General features: G+C 37.6%; 1 protein-coding gene across 1 annotated transcript in view; it reads left to right on the top strand.

Annotated features, from left to right (window-relative positions):
- SLC4A10 (solute carrier family 4 member 10) overlaps nt 1-25,458 on the top strand; it is a 190,614-nt gene that overhangs the window by 136,069 nt on the left and 29,087 nt on the right. Inside the window, exons 12-16 of the mRNA XM_088146648.1 lie at nt 422-522; nt 7,319-7,493; nt 7,664-7,797; nt 8,819-9,064; nt 22,553-22,658. Coding sequence (XP_088002774.1) covers nt 422-522; nt 7,319-7,493; nt 7,664-7,797; nt 8,819-9,064; nt 22,553-22,658 — 762 coding nt within the window. The remainder of the gene's footprint in view (nt 1-421; nt 523-7,318; nt 7,494-7,663; nt 7,798-8,818; nt 9,065-22,552; nt 22,659-25,458) is intronic.

Here is a 25,458-nt window from a genome sequence, read left to right on the forward strand (position 1 = left end):
AAGAATATGCTCCTTCTCTGCCTTCACCTGGACTTCATTGTACTTGAACAGCCTCAGCAATGGAACAGGTGTGGTGGTCAAGGCATCCCACCGGCCCACTGGAGAAAGATGGCTGACCTAATCCTTTTGATTTATTTTGTTCTTAATCTCTATAGCGCTGAGGCCTAGCAGGATGTTATTGATTGATAAAGAGGCTGTTGTTGTAGCACGTTTCCAGATACTTCTGTCAAATTGTGCGTGGTATCTCCAGATGCTAGAAGTCCTCTTAAATAAGCCACTTTGGTGTGATTCATTTGTGAAAGAAACCTAAGAAAGGGAGCTGGAAACATGACATTTCTAACTCACCTTGACAGTTTCTTTCCAGTCCATGATTTGGAATGGAAAACATATTCAAAACAAACACATCCATTTCTTCATTTAGGAGAAACGTAAAATTCCAGGTGTGCCAAATGGAACTGCTGCTCATGGAGACCCAGAGCCACTTGGAGGACACTCAGGACCAGAATTACAACGTTCTGGAAAGTTAGTAGTAAGATAGTGTTTTTATTTATACACACACATAGACAAATATTCATACATACATACACATGTATGCTTCTTTTTAAAAATATATAATCTAGCACCCATTGTGAAGGTCCATATGTGTTGTGATATACACTTATAAGTGATGGTTAAAATGAATAGGCTGTCCCATTTATTTAAAACCAGTACTCATGTAAATGTTCTTCCTCCAGTAAAAATGGATTGGGTTCACCACGCATATATATTTATGCCTTGCAGCAAATCACTAAATTGGGATGCTTATCATTTAACACATTAAAAATAGCAATGCAATAAAAGGAGTCATGAGAGTCTTTGTGCTTTAAACAGCAAATCAATCCCAATTCCATATTTCTTTATCAAGTGCAGGTGCAGGCGTTTTCTATGAAGAGCCCCATTCCATTTAATGGAGAAGGTCAATTTTCTGTATTAAATGTACAATTTTACTTGCATTTTTTCAAATACAGTGGAACCTCAGTTTACGAACTTAATTCGTTCCGTGACTCTGGCCGCAACCCGAATTGGTCGCAACCCAAAGCAAATTTCCCCATAAGGTTCAATGTAATTACCGTTAATCCATTCTGGCGTGGAGGACAGGGAGGCGGCTATTGCTTGTAGGGAGAGTCCCCCTCCCTATGACCACATGTCAGGGGTGGAAAATGGCCGTGGACCATGTGTCGGGATGGAAAAATGGCCGCGGACCACGTGTCAGGGGCGGAAAAATGGCTGCGGACCACGTGTCAGGGGCGGAAAAATGGCCGCGGACCACGTGTCGGGAGGAAGAATGGCTGGGGACCGTGTCACGGGAGGAAAATGGCCACGTATCCTGCTTGTACCCTGAGGCGGAGTTCGCAAACCGAGGTAAATTTTTGCGGCCGGAGCTGGTCATAACCCGAAAAGTTCGTTAACAGAGGCGTTCGTAACCCAAGGTTGCACTGTATTTCAAACATTGTCAGGCAGGTTATAGCTGTCTTCAGGTGTTCATGCCTGTTAAGAAAAAACAGTATAAAATTTTGAAAAAAACAGTGCTGACTTTCTTTTTACTTTAGAAAGTCATTGCTATGGTTGTCCAAGCATTGTTCAATTGATAAAATATTCAGATTCAATACGTGCATACATTCTTTTAACAATTTAAGAAAAATTCAGACCACAGCTGTTATCCTGTTCATGCTTACTAGGGAGTAAACATAGGAATAAAGGTAATTAAGATTTTTTTAAACATTGCTTATATAATATTGTTAAGGCATATAATTTTGATTAAAGATTTTTAAAAAGGAAGACAAAAACTAATACAAACTAACATAAAGTAAGAAAAAGGAAAGAAAAAGAAATTAAAGAAAAAGCTTAAAAGTGCAAGAAAAGAAAAAAAGTAAACGAAAAAAGAAAAGAAAGAAAAAAGAAGTAGCATCTGATCTTTACAGCAGTTATAAATACAATTATAAATTTACCTCTTACTTTGCGGTTACAACATAACTCTCTTCTTTCTATAATCTATCCTGTCTGGTCATCATAAGTTCATTTTTTTTTTCTGTTTTATGGAAAAAGTCCATAAGGGGTTTCCAGTTAGCAATAAACATAGATATTGGCTTTTTTCTGATGAAAGAAGTCAATTTAGCCATCTCAGCAAGTTCCATCATCTTCACCAACCATTCCTCCATTGTGGGGATGCCAAATCTTTCCATCTTTGGGCATACAATAATCTTGCTGCAGTTATCATGTACAAAAACAGAGTTCCATGACCTTTTTCCAACTGTTTGTCTATCAATCCCGAAAGAAAAACCTCTGGTCTCAAATGTATATTAATTTTTAAAAATCCTCTGAATCAGTGTGTGCATTTGAATCTAGAATTTTCTAGTTTTTTTACATGTCCACCAAACATGATAAAATGTCCCTTCTTGTTGTTCACAATTCCAACATAAATTAGAATGCTTTCATACGTTCTAGACAATTTATCTGGTGACATACTGTATACCAACGGTATATCATTTTATAAAAATTCTCTTTAAAATTATAACATAGTGTAAATTTCAATCCTTTCAACTACGTATTTTCCCATTGTTCCATCTGTATATTATAACCAAAATTTTAGCTCACTTTTTCATACATTCTTTCACTTGTTCTTCTGTTTCAAATTTCTTTTTTTTAATATAAATTTTATTAAATTTTCCAAAAAGTTAAAATACAGAAAAATCAAGAAAAGAGAAGGGGAAAAAAAGCATAGAAAAGAAGGAGTAGCTTCCAACTTTCCTTGGTACAAGTATAAATGTAAAATATATTTGCCTCTTACTCTAATATCTAAAAGTTAACATAACAAAAAATGGTTTTTTGTCTAATATTCAGAAAAATTCCTAAAAACAATCTCTTTCAATAATATGTATGATTTGTACAAGATATTTCTATATGTATAACATCAGTCATCAAATCCCAAAATCAAAACTGCATTTTTTGAGTGTCAAGCAAAAAGTACAAGAGTGGTTTCCAATTAAAAACAGAGCTGGACAATGCCCTCTCTTTAAGCAATCTCCGCCAATTCCATTAATTTCAATATCCATTCTTCAGCTGTAGGTATTTGTAAATCCTTCCATTTTTGCGCATATAAAAGTCTCGCCACTGTTATCATAGAAATACATTTCCGTGTTGTCTTTCCATTTGTTTATCCATCATACCTAAAAGGAAGGTCTCTGGTTTCAATTGTAAATCTATTTTCAAAATCTTTTGAATCAAAGTACGTATCATATTCCAATATTTCTTAGCTCTTTCACAAGTCCACCATAAATGATAGAATGTACTTTCACACTGATTACATTTCCAACAAACATTTGAAATTTCTTTATACATCTTTGACAGTTTATCTGGTGTCAAATAAAAACGGTACATCATTTTATAAAACTTTTCTTTTGACATATAATTTAGAGTGAACATTAACCCTTTATTCCATATATTTTCCCATTGGTCCAGCATTATATTATATCCAGTTTTTTGCCCATTTAACTATACAGTCTTTAACATATTCATCTTTCAAATTCATCTTTAACAAAAGTTTATACATTTTAGCAATAAGATGTTCATCATTAATACACAAGGCATATTCAAACTCAGCTTTCTCAGTGGTAAATTCATAACTTTTCTTATCTAATTTAAATCTTTCCAGCAACTGTGCATATGCAAACCATTGGCAAACACCACCTTCCAGTTCTAATTCTTCTCTCTTCTTCAGGTTAGATTCTCCTCCAGAAAACAATAACAAAGTTGCATACAGTACGTCAACCATGGTTGCTTAAGTGTCATTACTCTTCTGTAGAAAGCTTATTGGGGTGACAGCCACAGAGGAATTTTTGGAGACAATCTTACCTTGTATCTATCCCAGACTCTCAATATAGTACGTCTAATGAAGTGATTCTTAAAATCAATATTAACTTTCACTTTGTCATACCATAAATATCCATGCCATCCAAATCTTAACTCATGTCCTTCTAATTCCAATAACCTCTTGTTTTGTAAAGTCACCCATTCTTTCATCCATACCAAACAACAAGCATCAAAATATAACTTTAAATCTGGAAGATCTAACCCACCTCTTTCTTTGGCATCCTGTAAAAGTTTATATTTTATTCTTGGTTTTTTACCTTGCCATACAAATTTAGAAATATCTTTCTGCCATTGTTTAAATGGTACATCGTTTGTCAGTATTGGTATTGTCTGAAAGAGAAAAAGCATTCTAGGTAAAACATTCATTTTAATTACTGAGATTCTACCTAACAGTGACAGTTGCAATTTACCCCATCTTAATAAATCTTTTTTAATATCATTCCAGACTTTAACAGTTATTTTGATATAACATACAATTCATATTAGTCAATATAACTCCCAGATATTTAACCTTTTCAATTTTGAAGCCAGACTTCTTCATCAATATTTCTTGATCTTTCATAGTCATATTCTTAACCAACACCTTTGTTTTTTGTTTATTTACCTTAAATCCAGCAAGTGCACCAAAATCTTTCAAATTCTTCATTAAACACTCAATTCCATTTTGAGGTTCCTGTAAAATCAAAACTAAATCATCCACAAAGGCTCTTAATTTAAAAACTTCTTTTTTGATTTGTAAGCCCTTTATATTCACATCTTGTCTAATATCTCTATTTAACACCTCTAAAACTAGAATAAAAAGTAGAGGAGACAAGGGACAACCCTGTCTTGTCCCCTTTTGTATCTCACATGGTTTTGTAAGTTCATCATTAACAATAATACTTGCCTTTTGGGAAGTGTATATCGATTTAATCCCTTGTAAAAAATTCTCACCAAAATCGATATCTTCCAAAACTTTAATTCTGTTTCAAATTTCAATAAAAGTTTATACATTTTAGCAATTACACGTTCATCATTTGTACACAATTCTATTTCAAATTTAGTCTTACAATGTTCAAAACCATAAACTTTTTTATTTACTTTAAATCTTTCTAAGAACTGTAAATAAGAGAACCATTGACAACTATATCCCTCTGCCATCAGTTCTTCTCTTGATTTTATTTTACATTCCCCTTGACAAAATTCTACTATCTCACAAAAGTTAGCCATTTGTGTTTGCCTATTATTTCTCATCTATAAAATGCTTCTTGTGCCGAGAGCCCCACAGGTGTTTTTGGGCACAACCTGGGTTTCTATCTATATCATGTTCTCAATATGGCACATATAACACAATGCTTTTTAAAATCCACTTTAACCTTTACTTTGTTGAACCACAAATATCCTTGCCACCCAAATCTCAGGTTGTGGCCTTCTAACTCCAAGAGCCTTCTATTTCTCAGCAGCACCCACTCTTTCATTCAAACCAAACAGCAAGCTGTAAAATACAATTTCAAATCAGGTAGACCCAATTCTCCTCTTTTTTTTTGCATCTTGTAACATCTTATATTTAACTTATGTTTTTTCCCCTGCCACACAAATTTAGATATCTCCTTCTGCCACCGTGTAAATGATGCATCAGTTGTCAAAACAGGTATTGTCTGAAACAAAAACATTATTCTAGGCAAGACATTCATTTTTATCATAGAAATTCTCCCCAGCAATGACAGTTGTAGTTTCTTCCATCTTAACATGTCTCTCTTAACTTCATTCCATGTCTTAACATAGTTATTTTAAAATAACATACAGTTCATATTTGTCATAGTGATACCCAGATATTTTATTTTCTTCTAAATCTTAAAACCCATTTTATTCATCAATTCTGTTTGATCTTCTATTTTCATATTTTTTGTTAATATCTTCGTCTTCTATTTATTAATCTTGAAAACTGCTAATGCACCAAATTCTTTTAATTTGTCCATGAATATTAAACAAGAGAGGAGACAGTGGGCATCCCTGTCTTGTTCCTTTTTGTATTGCACAGGGTTTTATTAGATTTCCATTAACAATTATTTGTGCTTTCTGTGAAGTGTAAATCAGTCTTACCCATTTTATAAAGTTCTCTCCAAAATTCATATCTTCCAAAAACTTGAATAAGAAAGCCCAGTTCAAATTGTCAAAGGCCTTCTCTGCATCTAAGAAAATCAATGCGGCTTGTTTTTCATTATGTTGGTCCAAATATTCCAAAATATCCAACAAATTTCTAACATTGTCCTTTAAAGTCTTTTAGGTAGAAACCCACATTGATCCTTATGAATAAATTGTTGCAAAATTATTTTCAGTCTATCAGCTAGAATCATTGTGAACAACTTGTAGTCATTATTCAATAATGATATCAGCCTATAGCTGGAGTTCCAGTGATTTGGAGTTCAGACTAAATTGTTCATCTCAGTTAATGCTGAAAGCCTGGTCGGGTGACCATTTTGACTTTCAGGGTGGCGCAAAGCCACTGAACTTGAAGCAACAGTGCACTACATCCTCTGGCAGGCCCAGTAGTGACTTTGAGGATCTCTCCATGCCATCTGGGTGTGTTTGTATATGCACAGGCAGTCCTTTTGGCAGGATTGCTGCCAAAATGAAGTGGCCACCAAATGATTTTGCACAGCTCTACTTTCTTAAGATTTTGGTGGCAGTACAGCTGTTGCCGTCAAGGGTATTTCAGTACCTAATACTGAAGTTATGATGCAAAATGTACAAAAACTGTTGCAATCAGGTTGTAGCAAGAATTGCTGTGAGAGAAATCTGTGTAAACCCATGGGAAATCATATGGAAAATCTGGGTCACACTGTTCTCTTTCTTCCAGCCCTCCACTCCCCCCCCCCTCCATTTAAAGGGAGGACATCACTTTGTATATATGTATTTTGGTATTATTTCTATTTCTAGCTTGCCTTTCCTAAAAATATTCTGGAGTGGATTACGGGAAAAGGGCCAACATTAAAAATGCCAATAAATCCAGTAAAACTAACAGTAGAGACAAAAGACAAATCACAGATCTCGCTATATTTGCTAGAGTGAACCACTCACTGTTTACAAAGGGCTGATGAAAAGAGCCTACTTAAAGTCTGTTTAAAATGAATGACACATCAAATTTTATACCTGGAGATGTACAGTATAAGAAATGGTCAGTTCTTCACTAGTTTTGTAAAATTACTTAAAATATTGTAGCATCTCCCTGAGGGCCCAATATACTCTGTTATTGTATAAGGTAATGAAGTCAGTTTGGAGAGTTCTTGTCTCTTTCATTTTAAAAGTGGATGCAAATAACACATTATTTAGGACTGAATTTGCTTAACTGTATTATGTTACTGCTTAAAACAAAAAAAAACCCCACCATCACATTTGAGTGACGCTCTTTCTTTTTCACTCTCTTTAGGCTCTTTGGGGGCTTGGTTTTAGATATCAAGAGGAAAGCGCCGTTCTTTCTGAGCGACTTCACCGACGCGTTCAGCTTGCAGTGTCTGGCATCTTTTCTGTTTCTCTATTGTGCTTGTATGTCTCCTGTTATCACATTTGGCGGTTTGCTGGGAGAAGCAACAGACGGTCGTATAGTATGTGTTGCACTTGGATTTGCAGTCTTACCTTATCTGTCTAACTGTCCTGGTCCCTAACCCTATCCCTGTCCTTGTCCCTATAAATAAAATGTTCTGGGTGGCATTTTCTAAGCATTGGTTCCCAAGTAACAGCGCTAACTTTTTAATTCTGCTTTTTTCACATCCAGAGCGCAATAGAATCTTTGTTTGGTGCCTCGATGACTGGAATAGCCTACTCATTGTTTGGTGGGCAGCCTCTTACCATATTAGGTAGCACAGGACCAGTTTTGGTGTTTGAAAAGATATTATTCAAATTTTGCAAGTAAGTGCACTGTGTTTTTCTTTTCTGGGTTTCACTATTTCTGTCTTCCTTTGAATGAGCCTCTTAGGAGGGCTCAGAAAAGTTGTGCTAAGTCTTGTGATATGTTTAACCTCATTTTTAAAAGACCACTGTTGATTAGTGTTAGCACTGGAGTAGAGCCGTGAGCCTTGCCCATAGCTGCAGTGATCGGGGATGATGGGAGCTATTCTCAAGTAACTACTGACCAGCCACAGATTCCTGACTTTGCCTGAGAGCTTTTATCTCCAAAATGGCATTAAGAGTGTTACTTTAAGGCCAAGATACTGCAGATCAGACAGACAAGGAAAGGAACAAGATGGCAGTACCCTTAACGTGTTACATTCCCTGGCCAATTTAGGGTGGCCCTAGAGCTTATTTGCCTGCACTGATGTTTTGTGCCCAGATTCCTGTACATTTGGGATTGTGTCCAACTAAGTATTTTGTTTTATTTCAAATATTGAAATATCACTGTTCTTTAAAATAGATTCCGAGGTGCTTCTCCTGGGTGAGGTGCAAGTGTGAAGTGCAAGTCCCTGAACCATAGCATAGCATTGTATTTATGTATTTGTTTACTCACGTACTGCACTTAGTCCCCCTCCTATTTATAGAATATGTCAACAATATAAAACCTATCAAAATGTAAGATAAAACCAAATATATGAACAAGAAAATAAAAACCAGAAATACTGTAATCATCTGGACTCTTTGGTAACAGCAGAATGGAAGCCTTTTTATTTTTGAGATTGCTACCACTTACAAGCAAACCTAGGAATTTGCCTTCAAGGAAATACCACAATTTCAAGCCAGAAAAATCAGCCTTATTACTGAAATATGTTTTATGGCTTAGCATTGGCAAACAATAATAAGTAGTTAGAGCCTTTGCTATGTTTTCCAAAAAGGGTATTTTGGAGAATAATTTATTGTCTAGAGTCCACATGGGATTCAGTTAGTCTATGTCTTCTCATTTGGCAACTGCTGTAATTTTTTTTTAATGTGTTAATAGGGAATACGATCTGTCGTACCTTTCTTTGAGAGCAAGCATTGGTTTATGGACTGCAATTCTGTGTATCATTCTTGTTGCGACTGATGCAAGTTCCCTAGTGTGCTATATTACTCGGTTTACGGAAGAAGCTTTTGCATCTCTTATCTGCATCATTTTCATTTATGAGGCCTTAGAAAAGCTCTATCATCTCAGAGAAACATATCCAATCAACATGCATAATAACTTGGAACTTCTGACACAATACTCGTAAGTAAGATTTTGTCCATTAACTATTACCAATTTTATTTGCCAAGGGGGGAGGGTTCAACTATGAGAATTAGGAAGGAGATGCCCAGTAGGAAGAGAATTTTGATATTTCTCCCCCATATTTTGCTGCCTGTTCATCAGTCTCATGTTGATGAACTCATCAAGATCACCAGGATCACATTGATATCTGTTGTTTGTCAATATTTTAATCAGATTTTGAAATAAATGGGGTGTAGAAGAAGACTTTCCAGTGATATGGTCTTATCTCCCCTTTTGTTATCATGATTATTAATTTTAAAATTGCATTATATATTATTGTCTATAGCTATACTGTTTATTCTGTTCATATAATGAAGGAAATCTCTTTAAATTCAAAGAAGGGTAACCTGAAGTTTTCCAGAAAGAAACTTTATTTCATGAATGTTAGCTTTAAGGCAGTAACTAATAAATAGGATGGGGTTGATTTTTTTTTTAAATGACTGTAGGCCAAAATTCTTCTCCTTTTCGGATAAAAGCTACACTGGCACTTGATAGAAGTAGTGTAAGCCACAAAGTTTCAGCAACTCAGATACTCTGCAATGTAAACACTTAAGCAAAACCATCTGGATCATATAAAATGTTCATCTAACCCTAAATTAATTATATTCAGTTCCTTTTGAATTAATGGAACTTCTAACCAACTTGTCTGGCAAAACTAAGTTCATGCTAGCTTAGTGCTAAAGGTCTTACTAGTTGTCTTTTGTCCTTTGCATGGATCTGCCTTTGAAAACAAATTGGCATCAGTGCAGAATGCTATGAAATGCTGTCTGAATATCTTTTCGATACCATATAGGATCTGTGCTGGCTGCCTACAGTATATGCTAGTGGTGGGAGTTTAAGATTTTAGTAATGTCGTTTCAGAGGCCCTTGATATTTGAAAGAGGGCCTTCTCCAGTACATACGTACATTAAGATCTTTAGGACAGGATGCTCCTCAGCACCATAGCTGGGAAAGGGGCATTATGAGAGAATGTGCTAGAGGGCCCTCTTTGTCATGGCATCTGTTAGCCCAGCTAGGTAGACCAGACCAAGAGATCTCCTCCACAGGAAGTCTAAAACTACTATTATTGAGACTGGCTATAATAATAGAATCTTGCAAGTCTGATTGTGCTGTACCTCCTTCCCTTTTTTTATACGCTTCTGAATTAAGGAGGTGTCTGTCTGAGCCACTTGAGAATGCCATTGCCTATCATATGGTTTTCTCCTTGTCCCATTGGTAGCAGAGCTCGCATATTTCCATCAAGGCCGTCTTCCTTACTCTCTACGGCTTTGGAATGCCATTCCCCCCGGACTATAACATTGCTTGTGGTTTGGTGCCAAGTAGAGACTGGCTTTTTACTTTTACATTGGGATTTAACAACTGCAGCCTAGCCATGCTGTATTGTCTCTTATAAGTGTTGGTGACAGATCAAGATGTAATTGTAATTATCTGTGGGGGGGGAAAACTCAAGTGTGCTACCATTTAAAATAATTTGCACTCAGATAAAACTGATAGAGAATGAAAATGTTCATACTGTTGGAGTCACAGTTGGATGAAGGGAGCTGAGCTATAAAATCTCTCAGTATATATGAGAGATTCACTTGTGTGAAAGGAAATATAGTCTCATTGGCCAAGAGAAGATTCAGCAGGACAGATAGTTTGTAGAAATGTTTCCAGCCTAGAAGATCCCTCTAGTTATAGTTTTAATGGCTGTATTCAGAGTGTATGAACTCTTGCTCCAAGGAAACCTTTCCCTTTAAATAACAATGGAAAAACAAAGATGGCCCTCCACCACTTGATCTAGCAAAGACTAGCAAAGAGTTAGCTCAACTACTTTTTTGCATTTGAACAGCTATAAAGAGACTTTTGCAGAGAACACATACAAATAAATATATACTTATTTAGGTTGTATACATTTCAGGAACAATTTAGAAGGAGTGCTTTGGACCTAGTGTAAGCACAGCCCCATCTTCTATTCCTTAAAGCAGTTAGTCCTTTTTCCATTTTTTTTTTTTTTTTGTGCAAACCTGAAAAAAATATCTAAGGACCTGGGTCAGTAAAGTTAATGCAATTTTTAAAGCAGTTGCAACTTTTTTTTCTGGCTCTCATGAAAGCCTGGGGAAAAAAGTGTCTGTTTTAAAGAATAGCACAAAGTTGCCATGCTTATGAAGGGTCTGAAGCATTTCTTCAGCACTGTTTGGGAAACATGCACAACCCTAATATGTACATACAAAATTTCCTTTCTCTCAGTCTTGGATGAATGGGGTAATCCTACATATGGAAGACTTGTTTCATTGTTACAGTTGCCTTCTTGGTTTGCCTTTTATTGCTTTTACGCTATAGTTTTTTTTCATTTATGCAAAGCAGAAATTCCCACTGCCCAATATTAGATACACAGAAAAAGAATATTTTATCTAACCTAACATTATTTATGTGCATTAGTAACAACTCACTCAGGTTCTCAAACAGGGTCTTTCTTATCTCATGTTTTCTCTATGTTTTCTCCCAGTGAGTTATGGTCCTCACTAAATAGACTGCCCTAGCTATGCCCTTTTTTATTCTGAGCTTAGAAACTTACTTTTGATCAGTTTTAAGGAATAAACATTTCTAATAATCAGGATCCAAGGTCTAAAGTTGTACATTAGACCAACCGAAGGCATTGTATAAGTGAAAACCAGATTGGCATCATTAATTATTTTGAAACTTTTTGTAATTTTGGTTATAAAATTAAGTTCATTTATAAAAAAGAGTACAGCCCTAGGAAAAAGGAACTGGCAAACCATTTCTGAAATCTTACCAATAAAACTGCATGGACCTATCCATGTAGTCCTCAGGAGTTAAGATTGACTTGAAGGACCAATCACAACAGAGATCCCTATCAAAGGAGACAGGGAATGTATGCAGCTGAAATCTGATGCTACCCTTAAATAATATGTCCCTGCAATAATGTGCAAATGATATGCTAATTTAACTCAGCTTCTCCCAAGCAATATCCTACATAGTCTTTATGAAGACACACACAGCTCTTGTTTTTGGTATCATAATCCACAGAGATGCAGAACTGTTGTCTGAACTTTATAATCAGGTGGGTGAGGACAGTAAGCTGAATCCTAATGATTGATTTTCTGTCTCAAAACTTTAGTAATGATACAGAATTCACAGAGATCTAGAGACACTGTGGCTACAAAATGCACTACATTTCCTTAGATATTTTCCATGTACAAACACTCCAAGATGTAAGGGGGAAAGAGAGGGCAAGGTGTGGGTTTAGGACTGACAACTCTGACTTCTAGTCACAATGAATGTTTTTTATCAGAGCTATTCAATCACAGTATGTTGGAGATGTGATGGTAAAGTGGTATTATTATAGCAGAATTGTGTCATTGTTCAGTGTTTTCTACTAGTTTGTCCAAGGAATGTGAAAAGTAAAGAGGCTTTGATGGCATCTCAGGGAGCTGGGAAAATGCAGCATTCTGTGCCAGCTTAAAAACTTCTGGATAGTCAGGCTTCTCCTCTTCTGTCTCTGTTCCATTACATCCATCATCTCTGTAGCTTTTACTGCCAATTGAACATAAACAACCCTTTAAACTTGGTTTTGGGAAACCTAGCTTCTTCAAGTTTTCAAAGGCAACTGGCATACAAGCAAATAGTTATCACAATTATGTCAGTCTTGGTTTGTCAGTGGAATTAATAAAGATTTCATGGTGAATGTCATAGATTTTTGTTTTAGTTCTCAGGATTTTTTGAAAGACACAATGCAAACACATCTTGAGATTTTTTTTCTCTTTTATTAAGACAAACTGCATCTACTGTAGCAACATTCCTTAGCAAGGTGAATAAGCCAAGGCTGGGCTCCCCTGCTTTCTCCTACCCATTTTACTAATAACCAGCAAGGAAAAAATGAAGCCACAGCTTGAAATTTAAGATGCATTGTAAAGGCAGTCTTTTTCCTCTACTGAAAAAGTTTAACTTATGCAAGTTAACTGTTCTCTTATGGCATAAGTAAGCCCTTTAGAATGTTGGTTTATCATATATGTACACTGCTAAAGATTCTAGCTGCTTTGATTTTGAGTTAAGAGTTTAGGATACTAGCTGGCATTCTCTCTCTCTCAAACTGGAAACTGTACTTTCTGGCTATACAATGTGGTCTTCTTTCTCTTCTGGCTCCCTAACTCCAAGCCCTCTGCTCTTGGTGGCATCCCTCCCATGCTGATCCCCAACCTGTAGCACTCTTTTCTGGCTCCTGCCCTATTCCATTTCTGAGTCTTGCCCCAGCCCCTTCTTGAACCAACAACAAACCTTCAGCAGCGCAACACTGTGCAGGCCATCTCAGAGTCTCCAAGCATCATTGCATTGTTCTTTACTAAAGCCAACAAACCTCAACAGCCAGTACTCTCTAGATCCATCTTGGGTAGCCAGCCATTACATCTCCTCCATCAAAGTCCTCCTTCTTCCCAGAATTCCTCTTGGTGTTTAAGACTCCTCCATCTTCCTTTATCAAATCAGCAGCTTCCCTGGCTGCTTCCTATGAAACACCAAGCTAATTCCTATGTTATGGTTTTTCCTATCAACTCACTAGAACAAAGTATTTGTTTGGAAATCTGGGCTGGCTTCATGCCTCTAAGACAGGTCCACAGAGAGGCCTGTCACAAGTTATAAGGTTGGGGATAAACGAAGGCTCCTAGCCCAGCCAAGCTTTAAACTCCTTTCCAAACATAGCTGCTGAGATGAGCAATACCACCAAAAAGAATACTGTTTCAAGCCCATCAGTCTTCATTCCTATCTCCTAATTCTAGAATGGAAATCAGTAATAGTCTAGCCGGAAGAAAACATGTAATTCCTTCTTATTTTAGTTCCCCGAATGTGCAGTGCTTTGTTAATTTTCTCCATTGGCAGGGGCAGGAAGTTACTGAACTACAACTCCTGTAGTTCCTTCACATTGACCATGTTGGATAAGCTTGATAGGAGCTGAAGTTCAAAGCACCTGGTAGGCATTAGATTATCCCTTCCACTTTAGAGAAAGAGAGAAGATGCAGAAGTAGACAAATGACAGTGGGAATAGTGAGGAATCAGCAAGGTGGGTGGGCTTGATTTGGTAGTTGATTTCCTGATATGCTTATCTACAATTCTGAAGATTTTCTCAGTGTTCTGAAAGTGTGCAAACTCTTGTTTTTCCTATAGGTGCTTATATTGAAATAGTGCTTATATTGAAATACTTTCTAGAATAGTTAGTATGTGTTCAAATATTTCTGAAGAAATCAGTACAGGTATTTTCATGGCAATTGTAAATGATGTATAATTCTGCTTATGAGTTTGTACAGTAATAAATTCTGAAAGATCTCTTCAGTTCCTAAGTCTATATCAGTCTCTCATTGGTCAGTGATAGCAAATGAAATTCTCTATGGCATTTTTTTTGCTAGCCAATATCACTAATATAGATACGTGCTCATTTTGTCTTATTCCAGTTGTCTGGCTCAGTACATATTTAAATTGCTCTTTCATATTACAAATAAAAAAACCTAAACCACTTTCTATGGATGTTGTCATTTGCCGAAATATCACTCTACTGATGGACAGCTGATGGACAATATAAAGGCATCGTATATTTTCCAAAGTTGAATAACTAAACATGGTTACAATTCTGTGAGTACTCATCTGAAAGTAAATCCAATTAATTTGAATAGATTTTATTTTTGAGTGGAGATGTGTAGGAAACAGGTAGACTAGTAGGCAGATAATTATAGAGGTTCTTGTGGGAAAGTGAATTAAAGGGTATATGAAGTTTATACCCCTCTGTAATAGTCCTTTGGCTTGTGTGAACAGTTGTGTAAAATCTGCCCTTAGCAGAAGAATGCTCTGTGTGCGTGTGTGTGATGCTTTATTACTCGGTATAAAAATAAGCCTTCCTTGAATGTAGAATGATACCTTTGTGTTCATCCCATAGTGGATGCTACTGTAGATATCAGGGTGGCTGTGGAACTTATGTACCACATTTTCCTATCATTATTAAGAGGTTTTAGACTGCAGTGCTATAACCACCTACCACAAGGGTAAGGGGCCTTTTGGTAATCTCACTTAAATTTTTTAGAGTCTAATGGCCACAGAAGTAAAGTCGGTGGCGTTGTGTCACAGCATAGGCTTTCTTGTGGCAGCTGGCTACCTCTTCTTTGGAGTGACTTGCTTGACTGGGATAGAAGAAGTTGTCTTGTTCATGCCATGTTGCTCATGTTGCGGTCTCTGCTCTATGCAGCTCTCTCAGAATTTCGGTTGAGGGGCCTCTTGGTCATGCATTGGATCCTAAACAATTTGAAATATCTCTGACTTGTGCAGTTGGGTGTGGGTGTCCTCAGACCATGGAAGTGCTGGTGCTCTCCTCAGACCATGCAAGACTTACTTTGTTAGTCTATTCCTATTGACTCAAGTCTTGTTATTCACAGTTTCATGATCCATAGTATTATATTGGAATGGAGTCCTCACGAACAGCAATGGTTGCTTGTATTTGCATTGAACTGTAGGATATTCTTCTTTGCTGAGAATCCCCCCCCCTTTTTTTTTTTTGCTGTGTGTTCTGTAAGTGCTGATAGGGTCTAAGTGAAAACAATGAAGGTAAATGTTCCAAATAAAATGTGAATATTTATCTTTTTCTAAAAAAGAACAGAATTCTGAAATTTTTAGATGCTGCCAGGTTTTTTTTAATCATCTGTAAGCCTTGTGAGTTAGTCCAGAAAAGAAGCACAACCAAGTGTACTTGCTCTATCTTTATCGTAAGGTTATATGAGCAGAATCTTGCAAGACTGAAAGTATTTCTCCCCCCCTTTCCTTTTACTCTCCGTAAAACTAGGGAGGGTCCCTTCTGAAACATTTCTCATGCCATCCCCCCTTCTGTGGGCTAAGGCGTCTTCTCCATGCCAGTTGTCCTATCTGTGGCTCTCCCTCCTGTACCCCAAGGTCATCCCCACATACCATTACATCATCAGAATCAACCTTCCCTGGATGATACTTAAAAATTAGTTCACTAATTTCATCTCTTCTTTGGCAATCCTATTCTCTACTTCAAAAAGGATGAATTGATGTTTTCTAACAAAAAAGAAAAGCTAATTCTTTACCAGACGCCCCTTGATTATTAACAGATTATACTGAATAATTTCAAGTAGTTTTGGCATGGTAGTATGCATATGACAATCTGTCCATGACATACATTTAAGAATTGGAAGCATAACATCCCACTGTGAAAGTTATTTAAGGTGCCAAGTTCATGTCATTCTGACTGAGTAACTGAGCTAGATTCTTTTAGTGAAGGGATGCTGCTATTACTTATCTCTTCCTTTGTTTTTTGTTTTTTTTTAATGTTGGGGTTAGGTCATATTATATTTAAAACTTGTGAATCCCAAATATCCTTGAATCCGAAGTATGAATGAGGGGGCATAGCAAAGGTGTTTGTGAGCTGGCCTCACAACCATCTACCCTCTAAGTGTGGACTCCATTATAAGAATTCAGCCTCTCAGGCACTAGGGACTGAATCTTCAGAAAACCTGTACTCACATTTAGTTAAATGCCTTTGCAACATTAGTGAAAAGGGGACCTGAATATGTTCTTCCACCTGCTGGGGAATTTTGATCAATGGTGCCTGGCTGGACAGAGGACTCCTACAAGCAGACATCTGTATCTGTGTGTGGCTGCTTCCTTACTGAAGCCGAATGCACCATCTCTCATGATCATGGCCAGCAGGCACATTGATGTGGGAGGGATCTGGACTCCACCCATACTTCTGCTAACTCCTCATACACTCACCGGACATGCTTATACTTTGCAGTCATCAAGAGACACGAAGCAGTGCATAATGATTGTAATGAAGATGTAATACTCCTACACTCAATCTCCACCTGAAAGCTATGTGCTGTCAAATGACAATGAAGAGAATGTTTCCTTCCTTCCTTCCTCGTGGTATGTGCCTTTTCAAGCCTATCTGCAAACGTTGATGTAGAGAAAGTCTCCATCGATCTCTGTTGTAGAACTGATAAAAGCTGATTTTTTTTTTTAAGAGAAGGAGGAAGAAGCCAACACTGAGCATCTCCCATGTATAGCAGAATGAGGTACTGAAATCTTATTTTAAATTACATGGACAGCAGCACATATTTAAACTTTTAATCTGTCTTGAATAAAACAACTGAAAAATAACAAGAAAACAGAGTCTGAGTTAGAAGAACACTTTACCATCATTCACACACACACATGCACAAACATATAAACAGATGCACACACATATGAAAACATATGTATGTACATAGTTAAACACCCACCCACGTACACTGATAGAGGATTCAGTCTCCAAATGCTGGTGCTTATGTCAGAAAATGTGTATATGCACACATACACACACATACACATGTACTCTTTGGGGGGGAGAATTCAAAACAGCACCAACATTCCTGAGATTGCCTGGTGGGTGTGGAATGCTGGTGGTTGGGAGAGGAAGGTGTTTATGAAGATTCTCAGTCATCCAGGTGGAATTGTCTGGAGGCTGAGTCATGGCAACTGGACGTCTTTTCTTTTTTGGTAGAGACATTTTGCTACTTGTCCAAGCAGCTTCTTCAGTCTAAAAAAGTTGGTTAGGGGCACCCCATAAAAGTCTTCCAGGGTGGCTGCATTTCTTACTAGCCTGATAGGCTCATTGAGGGACTAGGAGATTCTTTTAGATGAAGGTAAACTGCTGATTCTGGTCCTGTGCTGTTGCTCTTCCTGTGCTGGGCCATCCTCTTGTCTAAAGGCTGTTTTGTTTCCCCAGGTAGAGCTCTGAGCATTCCTCACTGCACTGGATTGCATATACTACATTGCTCTTCTTATGTTTTGGTGTTCGGTCTTTAGCATATACAAGCCTCTGTCTCAGTGTGTTAGTGGGTTTGAAAAACACAGGTATGTGGTGTTTTCCAAAAATCCATTTTATCTTCTCTGACACCCCAGCCATGTAAGGAATGACAAGATTCTTCCTTTGACTCTGGTTCTCAGCTCTGTCTGCTTTTTTTGTTGTTGAATCTAGAAGTAGATTTAATAAGGCCCAATTTGGATACCCACAGGCCTTAAGGGCTGTCCTCTTGTATCTGTTTTCTTTCTTTTTTGCATCTATGGTGGTAGGGATGGTTTCTGCCCTGTGGTGTAATGTCCCGATGACTCCTAGTTTGTGCTGCAGTGGATGGTGGGAGTCAAACTGCAGGTATTGGTCTGTGTGTGGGGGTTTCCTGTAAATCCCTATTTCTAACTTACCACAGGTCCCAGTTGAAACCTCACAGTCTAGAAATGCCAACCTGTTGTCCTTGGTGTCCTCCCTGGTGAACTTAATGTTTGGGTCTATAGTGTTTATATGGTCTGTGAAAGCCTGTACCTCCTGGACTCTGATTTTAACCCAGGTGTCATCCACATACCTGAACCAGTGGGTTGGTGTTATTCCCTGGAATGAGCTGAGAGCTTTCTTCTCCACTTCTTCCATGTATAGGTTGGCAACAGTGGGTGATATGGGGGAACCCATGGCACAGCCGTGTTTCTGTCTGTAGAAATCCCCTCTGTAAGTAAAGTAAGTGGTGTTGAGACACAGGTCCAGGAGGCGGCAGATCTGATCCGGGTTGAGATTGCTTCTCCTATCGAGTGTGCTGTCATCTTCTAGTCTCTCCCTAACCGTTGTTAGGGCATTGGTGGTGGGGATGCTGAAGAGTGAGGTGACATCAAAGGATACCATGGTTTCATCTGTATTCAGTTTTAGGACTCTTATTTTGGAAGCACACTTCAGAGTTATGAATGTGGTGGTCAGTGTGTCCAACCAGAGGTGCTAATATGGTGGCAAGGTGTTTAGCAATATTATATGTTGCTGAATTAATGCTGCTGATAATGGGTCTGAGGGGTGCTCCTTCTTTGTGGATCTTAGGGAGTCCGTAGAGGCAGGGGACGGCTTCTCCAGGATATAGATGGTGGTAGGTTGCCCTATTGACAACGCCCTCTTGTTCCAATTATTTCAAGCAGTCTATCACCTTTTTCTTATAATTGCTGGTGGGGTCTCTTTTCAGTTTTTCATATGTGTGGTGGTCATCCAAGAGTGAATTAATTTTGTTGTTGGGAGAGGAAGGAACAGGTGGGTGGCAGACGGAACAGTGTATTTGGAAAACCTCAACAGGTGGGTACCATACATCAACCTATCTTAATCGTTTGGCCCTATTCCTAGTCACAACTGCCCATGGAATAAAAATACTTTCTAGAACTGAAGACTTGTGTATGTGCATGCACATTTATATATACATTTATATTATATGTCAAGATTTGGGATAGAAAAGGTCATTGTCTGCTTAATATTGTTGCTTTCTGAGAAGCATTCAGCTCTTCTTTTTTTGGAACAATGTGCAGAATAATTTTCTTCCTCTTTAGATCCATAGTTGCTTTGGAGGCTTTAAGTTAAGTTGCTCTTTTTAACACATACACACCTATATGGCGTCTTCTGTAGTTCTTTCATTTACCTTCATAATTCATCTTAACATGAGGCTTTAACAGCAGCTGGGAAGCAGGAAAAGTATTTTGCAGTGTGACAAGGTGGAGTGTTCTTGCATGTCCACAAGTTTTGATAAAACTGGTCCAAATCTCTTTTGCAGTACTATTTGTTTCCCATAGCGGGGGACAAATTATTTTTATTTTCAACTGTGCAGTGGCTTATCATTCCAAATTAAATGGCAAAAAAAAAAATAATCTGTTTTGTTCCTGAAACATGAAAAAAAAGCTTTAATGGTACATGAAGTTGCAAACAGAATTACCCCATTGTATGAGCTTTTTTTTGTTTTCCAGTCCAGACCCTTATTCTATAATGCTTCTTTTTCTGGTTAATCTCTATCCCTTTGATTTAGTTTTGCCACATATCCCCAGATGACAATTGTGAAATTATCACCTCCACCAAGCTTAGTAACAGAACATAAGCCTTTTATGCTCAGGTTCAATCCCTGGTTGGTATTAAAACAAATATAATAAAGATTAATATTCTGGGGAAAAGGTTTCTCTACTTGAGATAATCTGCTGAAAGCCAGAAGATACAACATAGGGCTATATGGATTAATGGGTCTGTTTTATCTAAAACAAATTATGGCTTAGCAGAGGAACATCCAAGTTCTAGGGCTGGTGGGCATGCTTGAAACATTGAGAACATGTGGCACTCCTGCAAAGTATCTACTGAGAATTGTCTATTCACAAACTGGATGTTATTTTACAAATAACACCTATTTGCCAGAGTGATGACATGCACACCTTTATGCAAATGATGCCGTTACATACTGAAATCTCACCATCTGACACAGGTGCTTAAGTCATGGCACTTGCGTAATAACATTGAACACATATCATCATTTGCTTTCCCCGGCGGACACTGATATTCTAACCCCTGTTTCACCTTATACTATTGCCCCTGGTTATTATTTCCATTTTCTGCCCAGTTGGACTAATTTTCAACAAAGTTCTGAGTTGCAGTGAGCATTATTCTGGGAAATAAAGGTGTTCCTGGAAATAAAGGTTTCCTTTTCTCCAGACCAAGTTACCTTTTATTACATTTTTTTTAATGTAAAAAGTCAAGGGAAGGAATCTGGTGGACACCAAGGGAGGTGTTTTAGGCACACTGGTGACTCGTGGTACTATATTGGGTATATCAGTCTTAATATGATGTTTGAAGCCAGCTAGTGATTTCAAACTGGTTTATATAAACAAGCACAGATTGTTTGATTTGTGCACTATAGTAAAATATACTTAATAATTGATACAAGTCTTACAGCTATGTTGAGGAAGATGTGACAGAGTGAAATACGGTGCATTATATTACTTTGAGGCTTGTTCTGTCTAATTGCGTTGAAGTGTTCTTTAGTTTCAGGCATTTCATTCAAAATATCAGTCAAGAACATTTCACATTATAGGAGTGATGAGTCAGAAGCATCCTTTCCCTGCACAGGATGGGCAAACTCTATTCAGACTAGGTGGTCCTGAAGTTAGTAATATCCCAAGCCATAAAGAGCTTTATGAGTCATCACCAAGACTTTGAACTGAGCTCAGAAACAGATTGGTAACCAAATACATGTAAGTGAGTTCATTTAATAAACCAGTAAATATGATGGCTACTAACCGAAAGTATAAGCATATGAAATTTCAGTGGTCATTCAATCATCAGTCAAGGGCTAGAATATATTTTCAATCTCTGAGCTTTTTTGTGGTTGATAAATGTGACAGTATTAACTTACAAAGTCACCAACAACTGATACATGCATTATGCTTATGATTCCAAGCATGCTTTGGAGTAATTGGGAGTTCATAGGCATATATGCACTCGTAATGCCTTTCCCAGATTTTTTTCAAGAAATGAAACAAAAGCCAAGATAAAGTCAAGTTAAAAACTGATTGAGAAGGAGTCCCCACAGTCGTTCTTCTTGCAGGCCTTCTGAGTGAGACACTATTCCTTGGAGTTGTCGTGATAACAGTACTGCCAACTTAAAATACTGGTTTAGTCCTGCTATGCAATCAACCTACACATTTATTTTTGGTGATAAACCTGAAAGACATGGATTTCTGCATTATTGTTAGGAGTTCATGTTTGAACAATTGTAGCCTTATCAGCTGGTTCATAAATCTGCAAATAGGTCTTGCAAAGCTTCTCTGTCTTCTGTAACATAAAAAAAGCCTTACTGAAGCAGAGTAAATGATTAACAATGATTAATTTTACCATGGGACATCGATAAAAATGACATAGGGACAGTATGTTTTTCGCCTATTATTCCTTTGCTCTCTTTACTTGAGAATAATTCTGATTGAATGATCATAATGTAATTATTGTAATGATATAAAGGATTTCAGTGATATGGAGTTACGATCTCAGCATAATCACAATGCAAAGAACTCTTAGTGAATGAAGAAGGTATATGGATTTGTACACTTTTTAAAACATGTGAATGAGGATTATACTATTACAAAAATGATTCACGGCAGAGTTATATATCCTGTACCGTTTTGCAGAGAACCCTTTCAATGTCGCAGTCCTCCTACAGTCGACACTGTAGTGAAGTATATTTCTGAGCAGAATAAAACTTTGTTCTTTTGAGCACCTAGTGGAAACAAAGGTTTTGTTGATTCATCCTCTTCCTTCAAAGTCTAGCAGTGACTGGAAAATGGGGTGAGGCAGGGATTGCATCTTGTAGAGAACTTTTACAGGATGAATCGCCATGCCACTTTTGGAATACACTGTGAAAACAAGCCCCTTATTTGGCATTTAAGAGAAGAGGGGGAGAGAGCCAATACAGAAGCATTGCTGGGTTGGGAAAGCTGCATCTGGTGTCATTAAGGGCTGTTTTGCCAATTTTAATTTACATGTGATTGCCCCAGACAACTTACAAAGTTATGGTGAAATAAATTATTCATTTCTGATTGAGATAGTTAGATAACACCAAACACTGATTTGCTTTTCAGATGCAGCTGTGTGGAACCAGATAACCCAAGCAATACTACTTTACAATACTGGCAGTCACAAAACATCTCCTCATCTGCTATACCTTGGGCAAATCTTACTGTGACTGTAAGTGTACCACTGAAACATACCATGAATGCATTCAAGGTGTACATATGGAATATATCTTGGTAGTGTACAGAAGCTGATGGGAGGCTGTTCTCCCCAATCTGCAGCTACTTATTGATAGTTTCGTCATTCATTCAATGTATGTCTCTCCTTGCTGTTTAACTGAATATTCAAGATGATTAGCTAAAAATAAAATGTAAAAGGCAGAAAAATGTCTCAAAACATCAGTTAAAACTTACATCAAATTAATTAACAAGAGCCTGGAAAGTGAGATGTGCCTTAAAAGCGCTCACTATGAAGGGATGGAGAAGGCCCACTCCTTTGTGCCAGATAAGCGAGCAGTTTTGAAGGCAGATGATAGGGTTCTCCGGGAAGTGAGGCTTTCTATATTTTATGGGTCTCCCTGAAAAAGCAGATTTCTGATCTCAGAAGAGAGCTAACGCCATCTGTTTTTTGAGCTAAGGGGGTTCCTTTCGATGTCTGCCCTTTGTTCCACATTTCACTCCATTTAGAAAAATCCCTTATCATCCATACGGCATTTTCAGTAGACAATAGAGTAGTAAGGAAGTCACCAGCATGAATGTTTTTTTTACCAGCATGTTGAATGTGAACGAATAATTTCTTTATTATGGTTGATGACCAGAAAGCCACCTAAAACTGATAGTACAAGAATAAAAACAAAAGCGAGCATTAGGGGAAGAAAGCAGAAGATAAACTGACACTGCTTTCTCTGGAGCAGGGTTCCTCAACCTCAGCAACTTTAAGATGGGTGGACTTCAGCTCCCAGAATTCCCCAGCTTTGCTGGCTGGGGAATTCTGGGAGCTGAAGTCCACCCATCTTAAAGTTGCTGAGGTTGAGGAATCCTGCTCTGGAATAGCCCCCACCTTATGGAATAATCTCCCCCAAGGGATTTGTGGAGCCCCCACCTTGCTGCAATTCTGCAAACAGTTAAAGCTGTTCCATTCCACCGTGCTTTTGGTCCCAGGTTGGTCCCAGGTTTGGTCCCATTCTGGGTTTCGTCTTGGCTTTTCTTTTGTGGTTAATTTTTGTTTTTGGATTTAGCTTCAGTATTTCTTATTATTTAGTATTTCTTCTGTTTCTTTTTTGTAATAAATAAAGGAAGAGAAGTCAGCCAAAAAAGTCAGTGCGTGTCATTCCAGCTAGACAATAAACAGTAAGGATGACGTTAATCTGAATGGACTGAGAATTTTACTGAGCAGGGAGTTATAATATACATGTGAATATCCTTAGAAAAAGCAAAATATAAAAGGAAGGGAGGTCTAGCACCAGTGACATCACTCCACATGGACAAAGACAGGCTATGTACAGAATTTTCTTAAATGTTCTTTTCAATACACTTCTGGGTTACACACTGAACTATGATCAATCTTAGATTCCACTAAATTTGATTTAAGGATCTTGCTAGCTTCCGAACTAGTTGGCTTCCTAAAAATACAAGTTTTGGAAGGCAAGGCTGGTTTGATTGCCCTCCCATGTGCATAGCCCTCTGATTTAATCCTAGCTTGACATGATCAAAGCCCCTTGCTAATAAATGATCCTGAGAGCATCTTCTGATAGAGGGGCGCTTTCTGTCTTGTGACAAACTTGTCTATAATGTGAGTGGAGATCATGCTAAAGAAGAGTAATCTTGACAAGTAATGAAGCATATCCCCATCGCCTGGTGTGGTGGTGGTGTTGTTATTATATCTACATCACCAGCCTGGTCACACCAGCTTCTCAGCACAGAACTTCCAAATATTGGGAATATTTCTAAGATATTTCAGTTGTTCAGATTCCAGTAGTGCAGAATTGTGATACAACCTGATTTGTGCATCATCTGGGAACCAGCCTGAGCTTTATCTAGGAATAATGTGAGTCCTCAATAAGGCATCATAAGAATGTTAAAAAAACTGCATGGCTGAAACTGATTTCTGGGCATTATGCAAAACATAATCCAAATAGTTCATTGTCTACCAAAGTCTTGAAAAATTGTGCCCAAATATTTAAAGATGCTATCCTGCTCTACTACATGACTATACAACAGGGATGTTTGTGCTTTATGGCGTTTTATGAAACTCTATGAGGCATGCTATATTACTACAGAAAGCCTTTTTGGTGACAAAGAGCCACACTGAATATCTGGGATGGGGACAAATTGAGGGCAACAATGGGAGGACCTTGTCTTCAACCTGTGTGGATGGCCTGAGTTGCTGTTTTTCCTGGAGTTTTTTGGTGGGGAAGGATTAGGCAACTCTGGATGACACAAAAAATGGTATTTTAAGGGGACACATGCAGCCCTGGGATTATTAGTCTCAAACCAGATTTTTAGATGAATATAATTAAAATGTTTAACTTGGATCCAAAGATGTAATTTTGGGGGGGGGGGTGTTTGAAAAATGCTAAGCTTGTAGGAGAAATTTTAACAAAAGGAAACAAGCAAATTAAAAAAAAACTTAAAATTTTTTTTTTCCAACAAATCTGGTGCTCTCAGTGCTTTGGCTTTTAAAACTGCAGGCTGGCCTAAACAGCTGGCTGGTGTATACTGTAATACTATAGCATCACATTTGTGAGTTTCTGTGAACCTGAATGAAGGTTCAGGCTCACACATTTCCTTCTTTTCTGTTTTCTTTGCTATCTTTAATCAATCAGATGTAGTATCATTTTAACTGTTCCCTGGGTATGTATGTATGTATGTATGTATGTATGTATTTATTTATTTATTTATTTTTCAAATTTGTCACTGCCCATCTCACTGCAGAGTGACTCTGGGCGGTTTACAGTAAAAACAGAATAAACATT

The sequence above is a fragment of the Python bivittatus genome, unplaced genomic scaffold, assembly GCF_059951505.1.
Source record: "Python bivittatus isolate LINGU-HERP-01145 unplaced genomic scaffold, Pbiv_v1 ctg000480_np1212, whole genome shotgun sequence".
NCBI lineage: Eukaryota > Metazoa > Chordata > Lepidosauria > Squamata > Pythonidae > Python > Python bivittatus.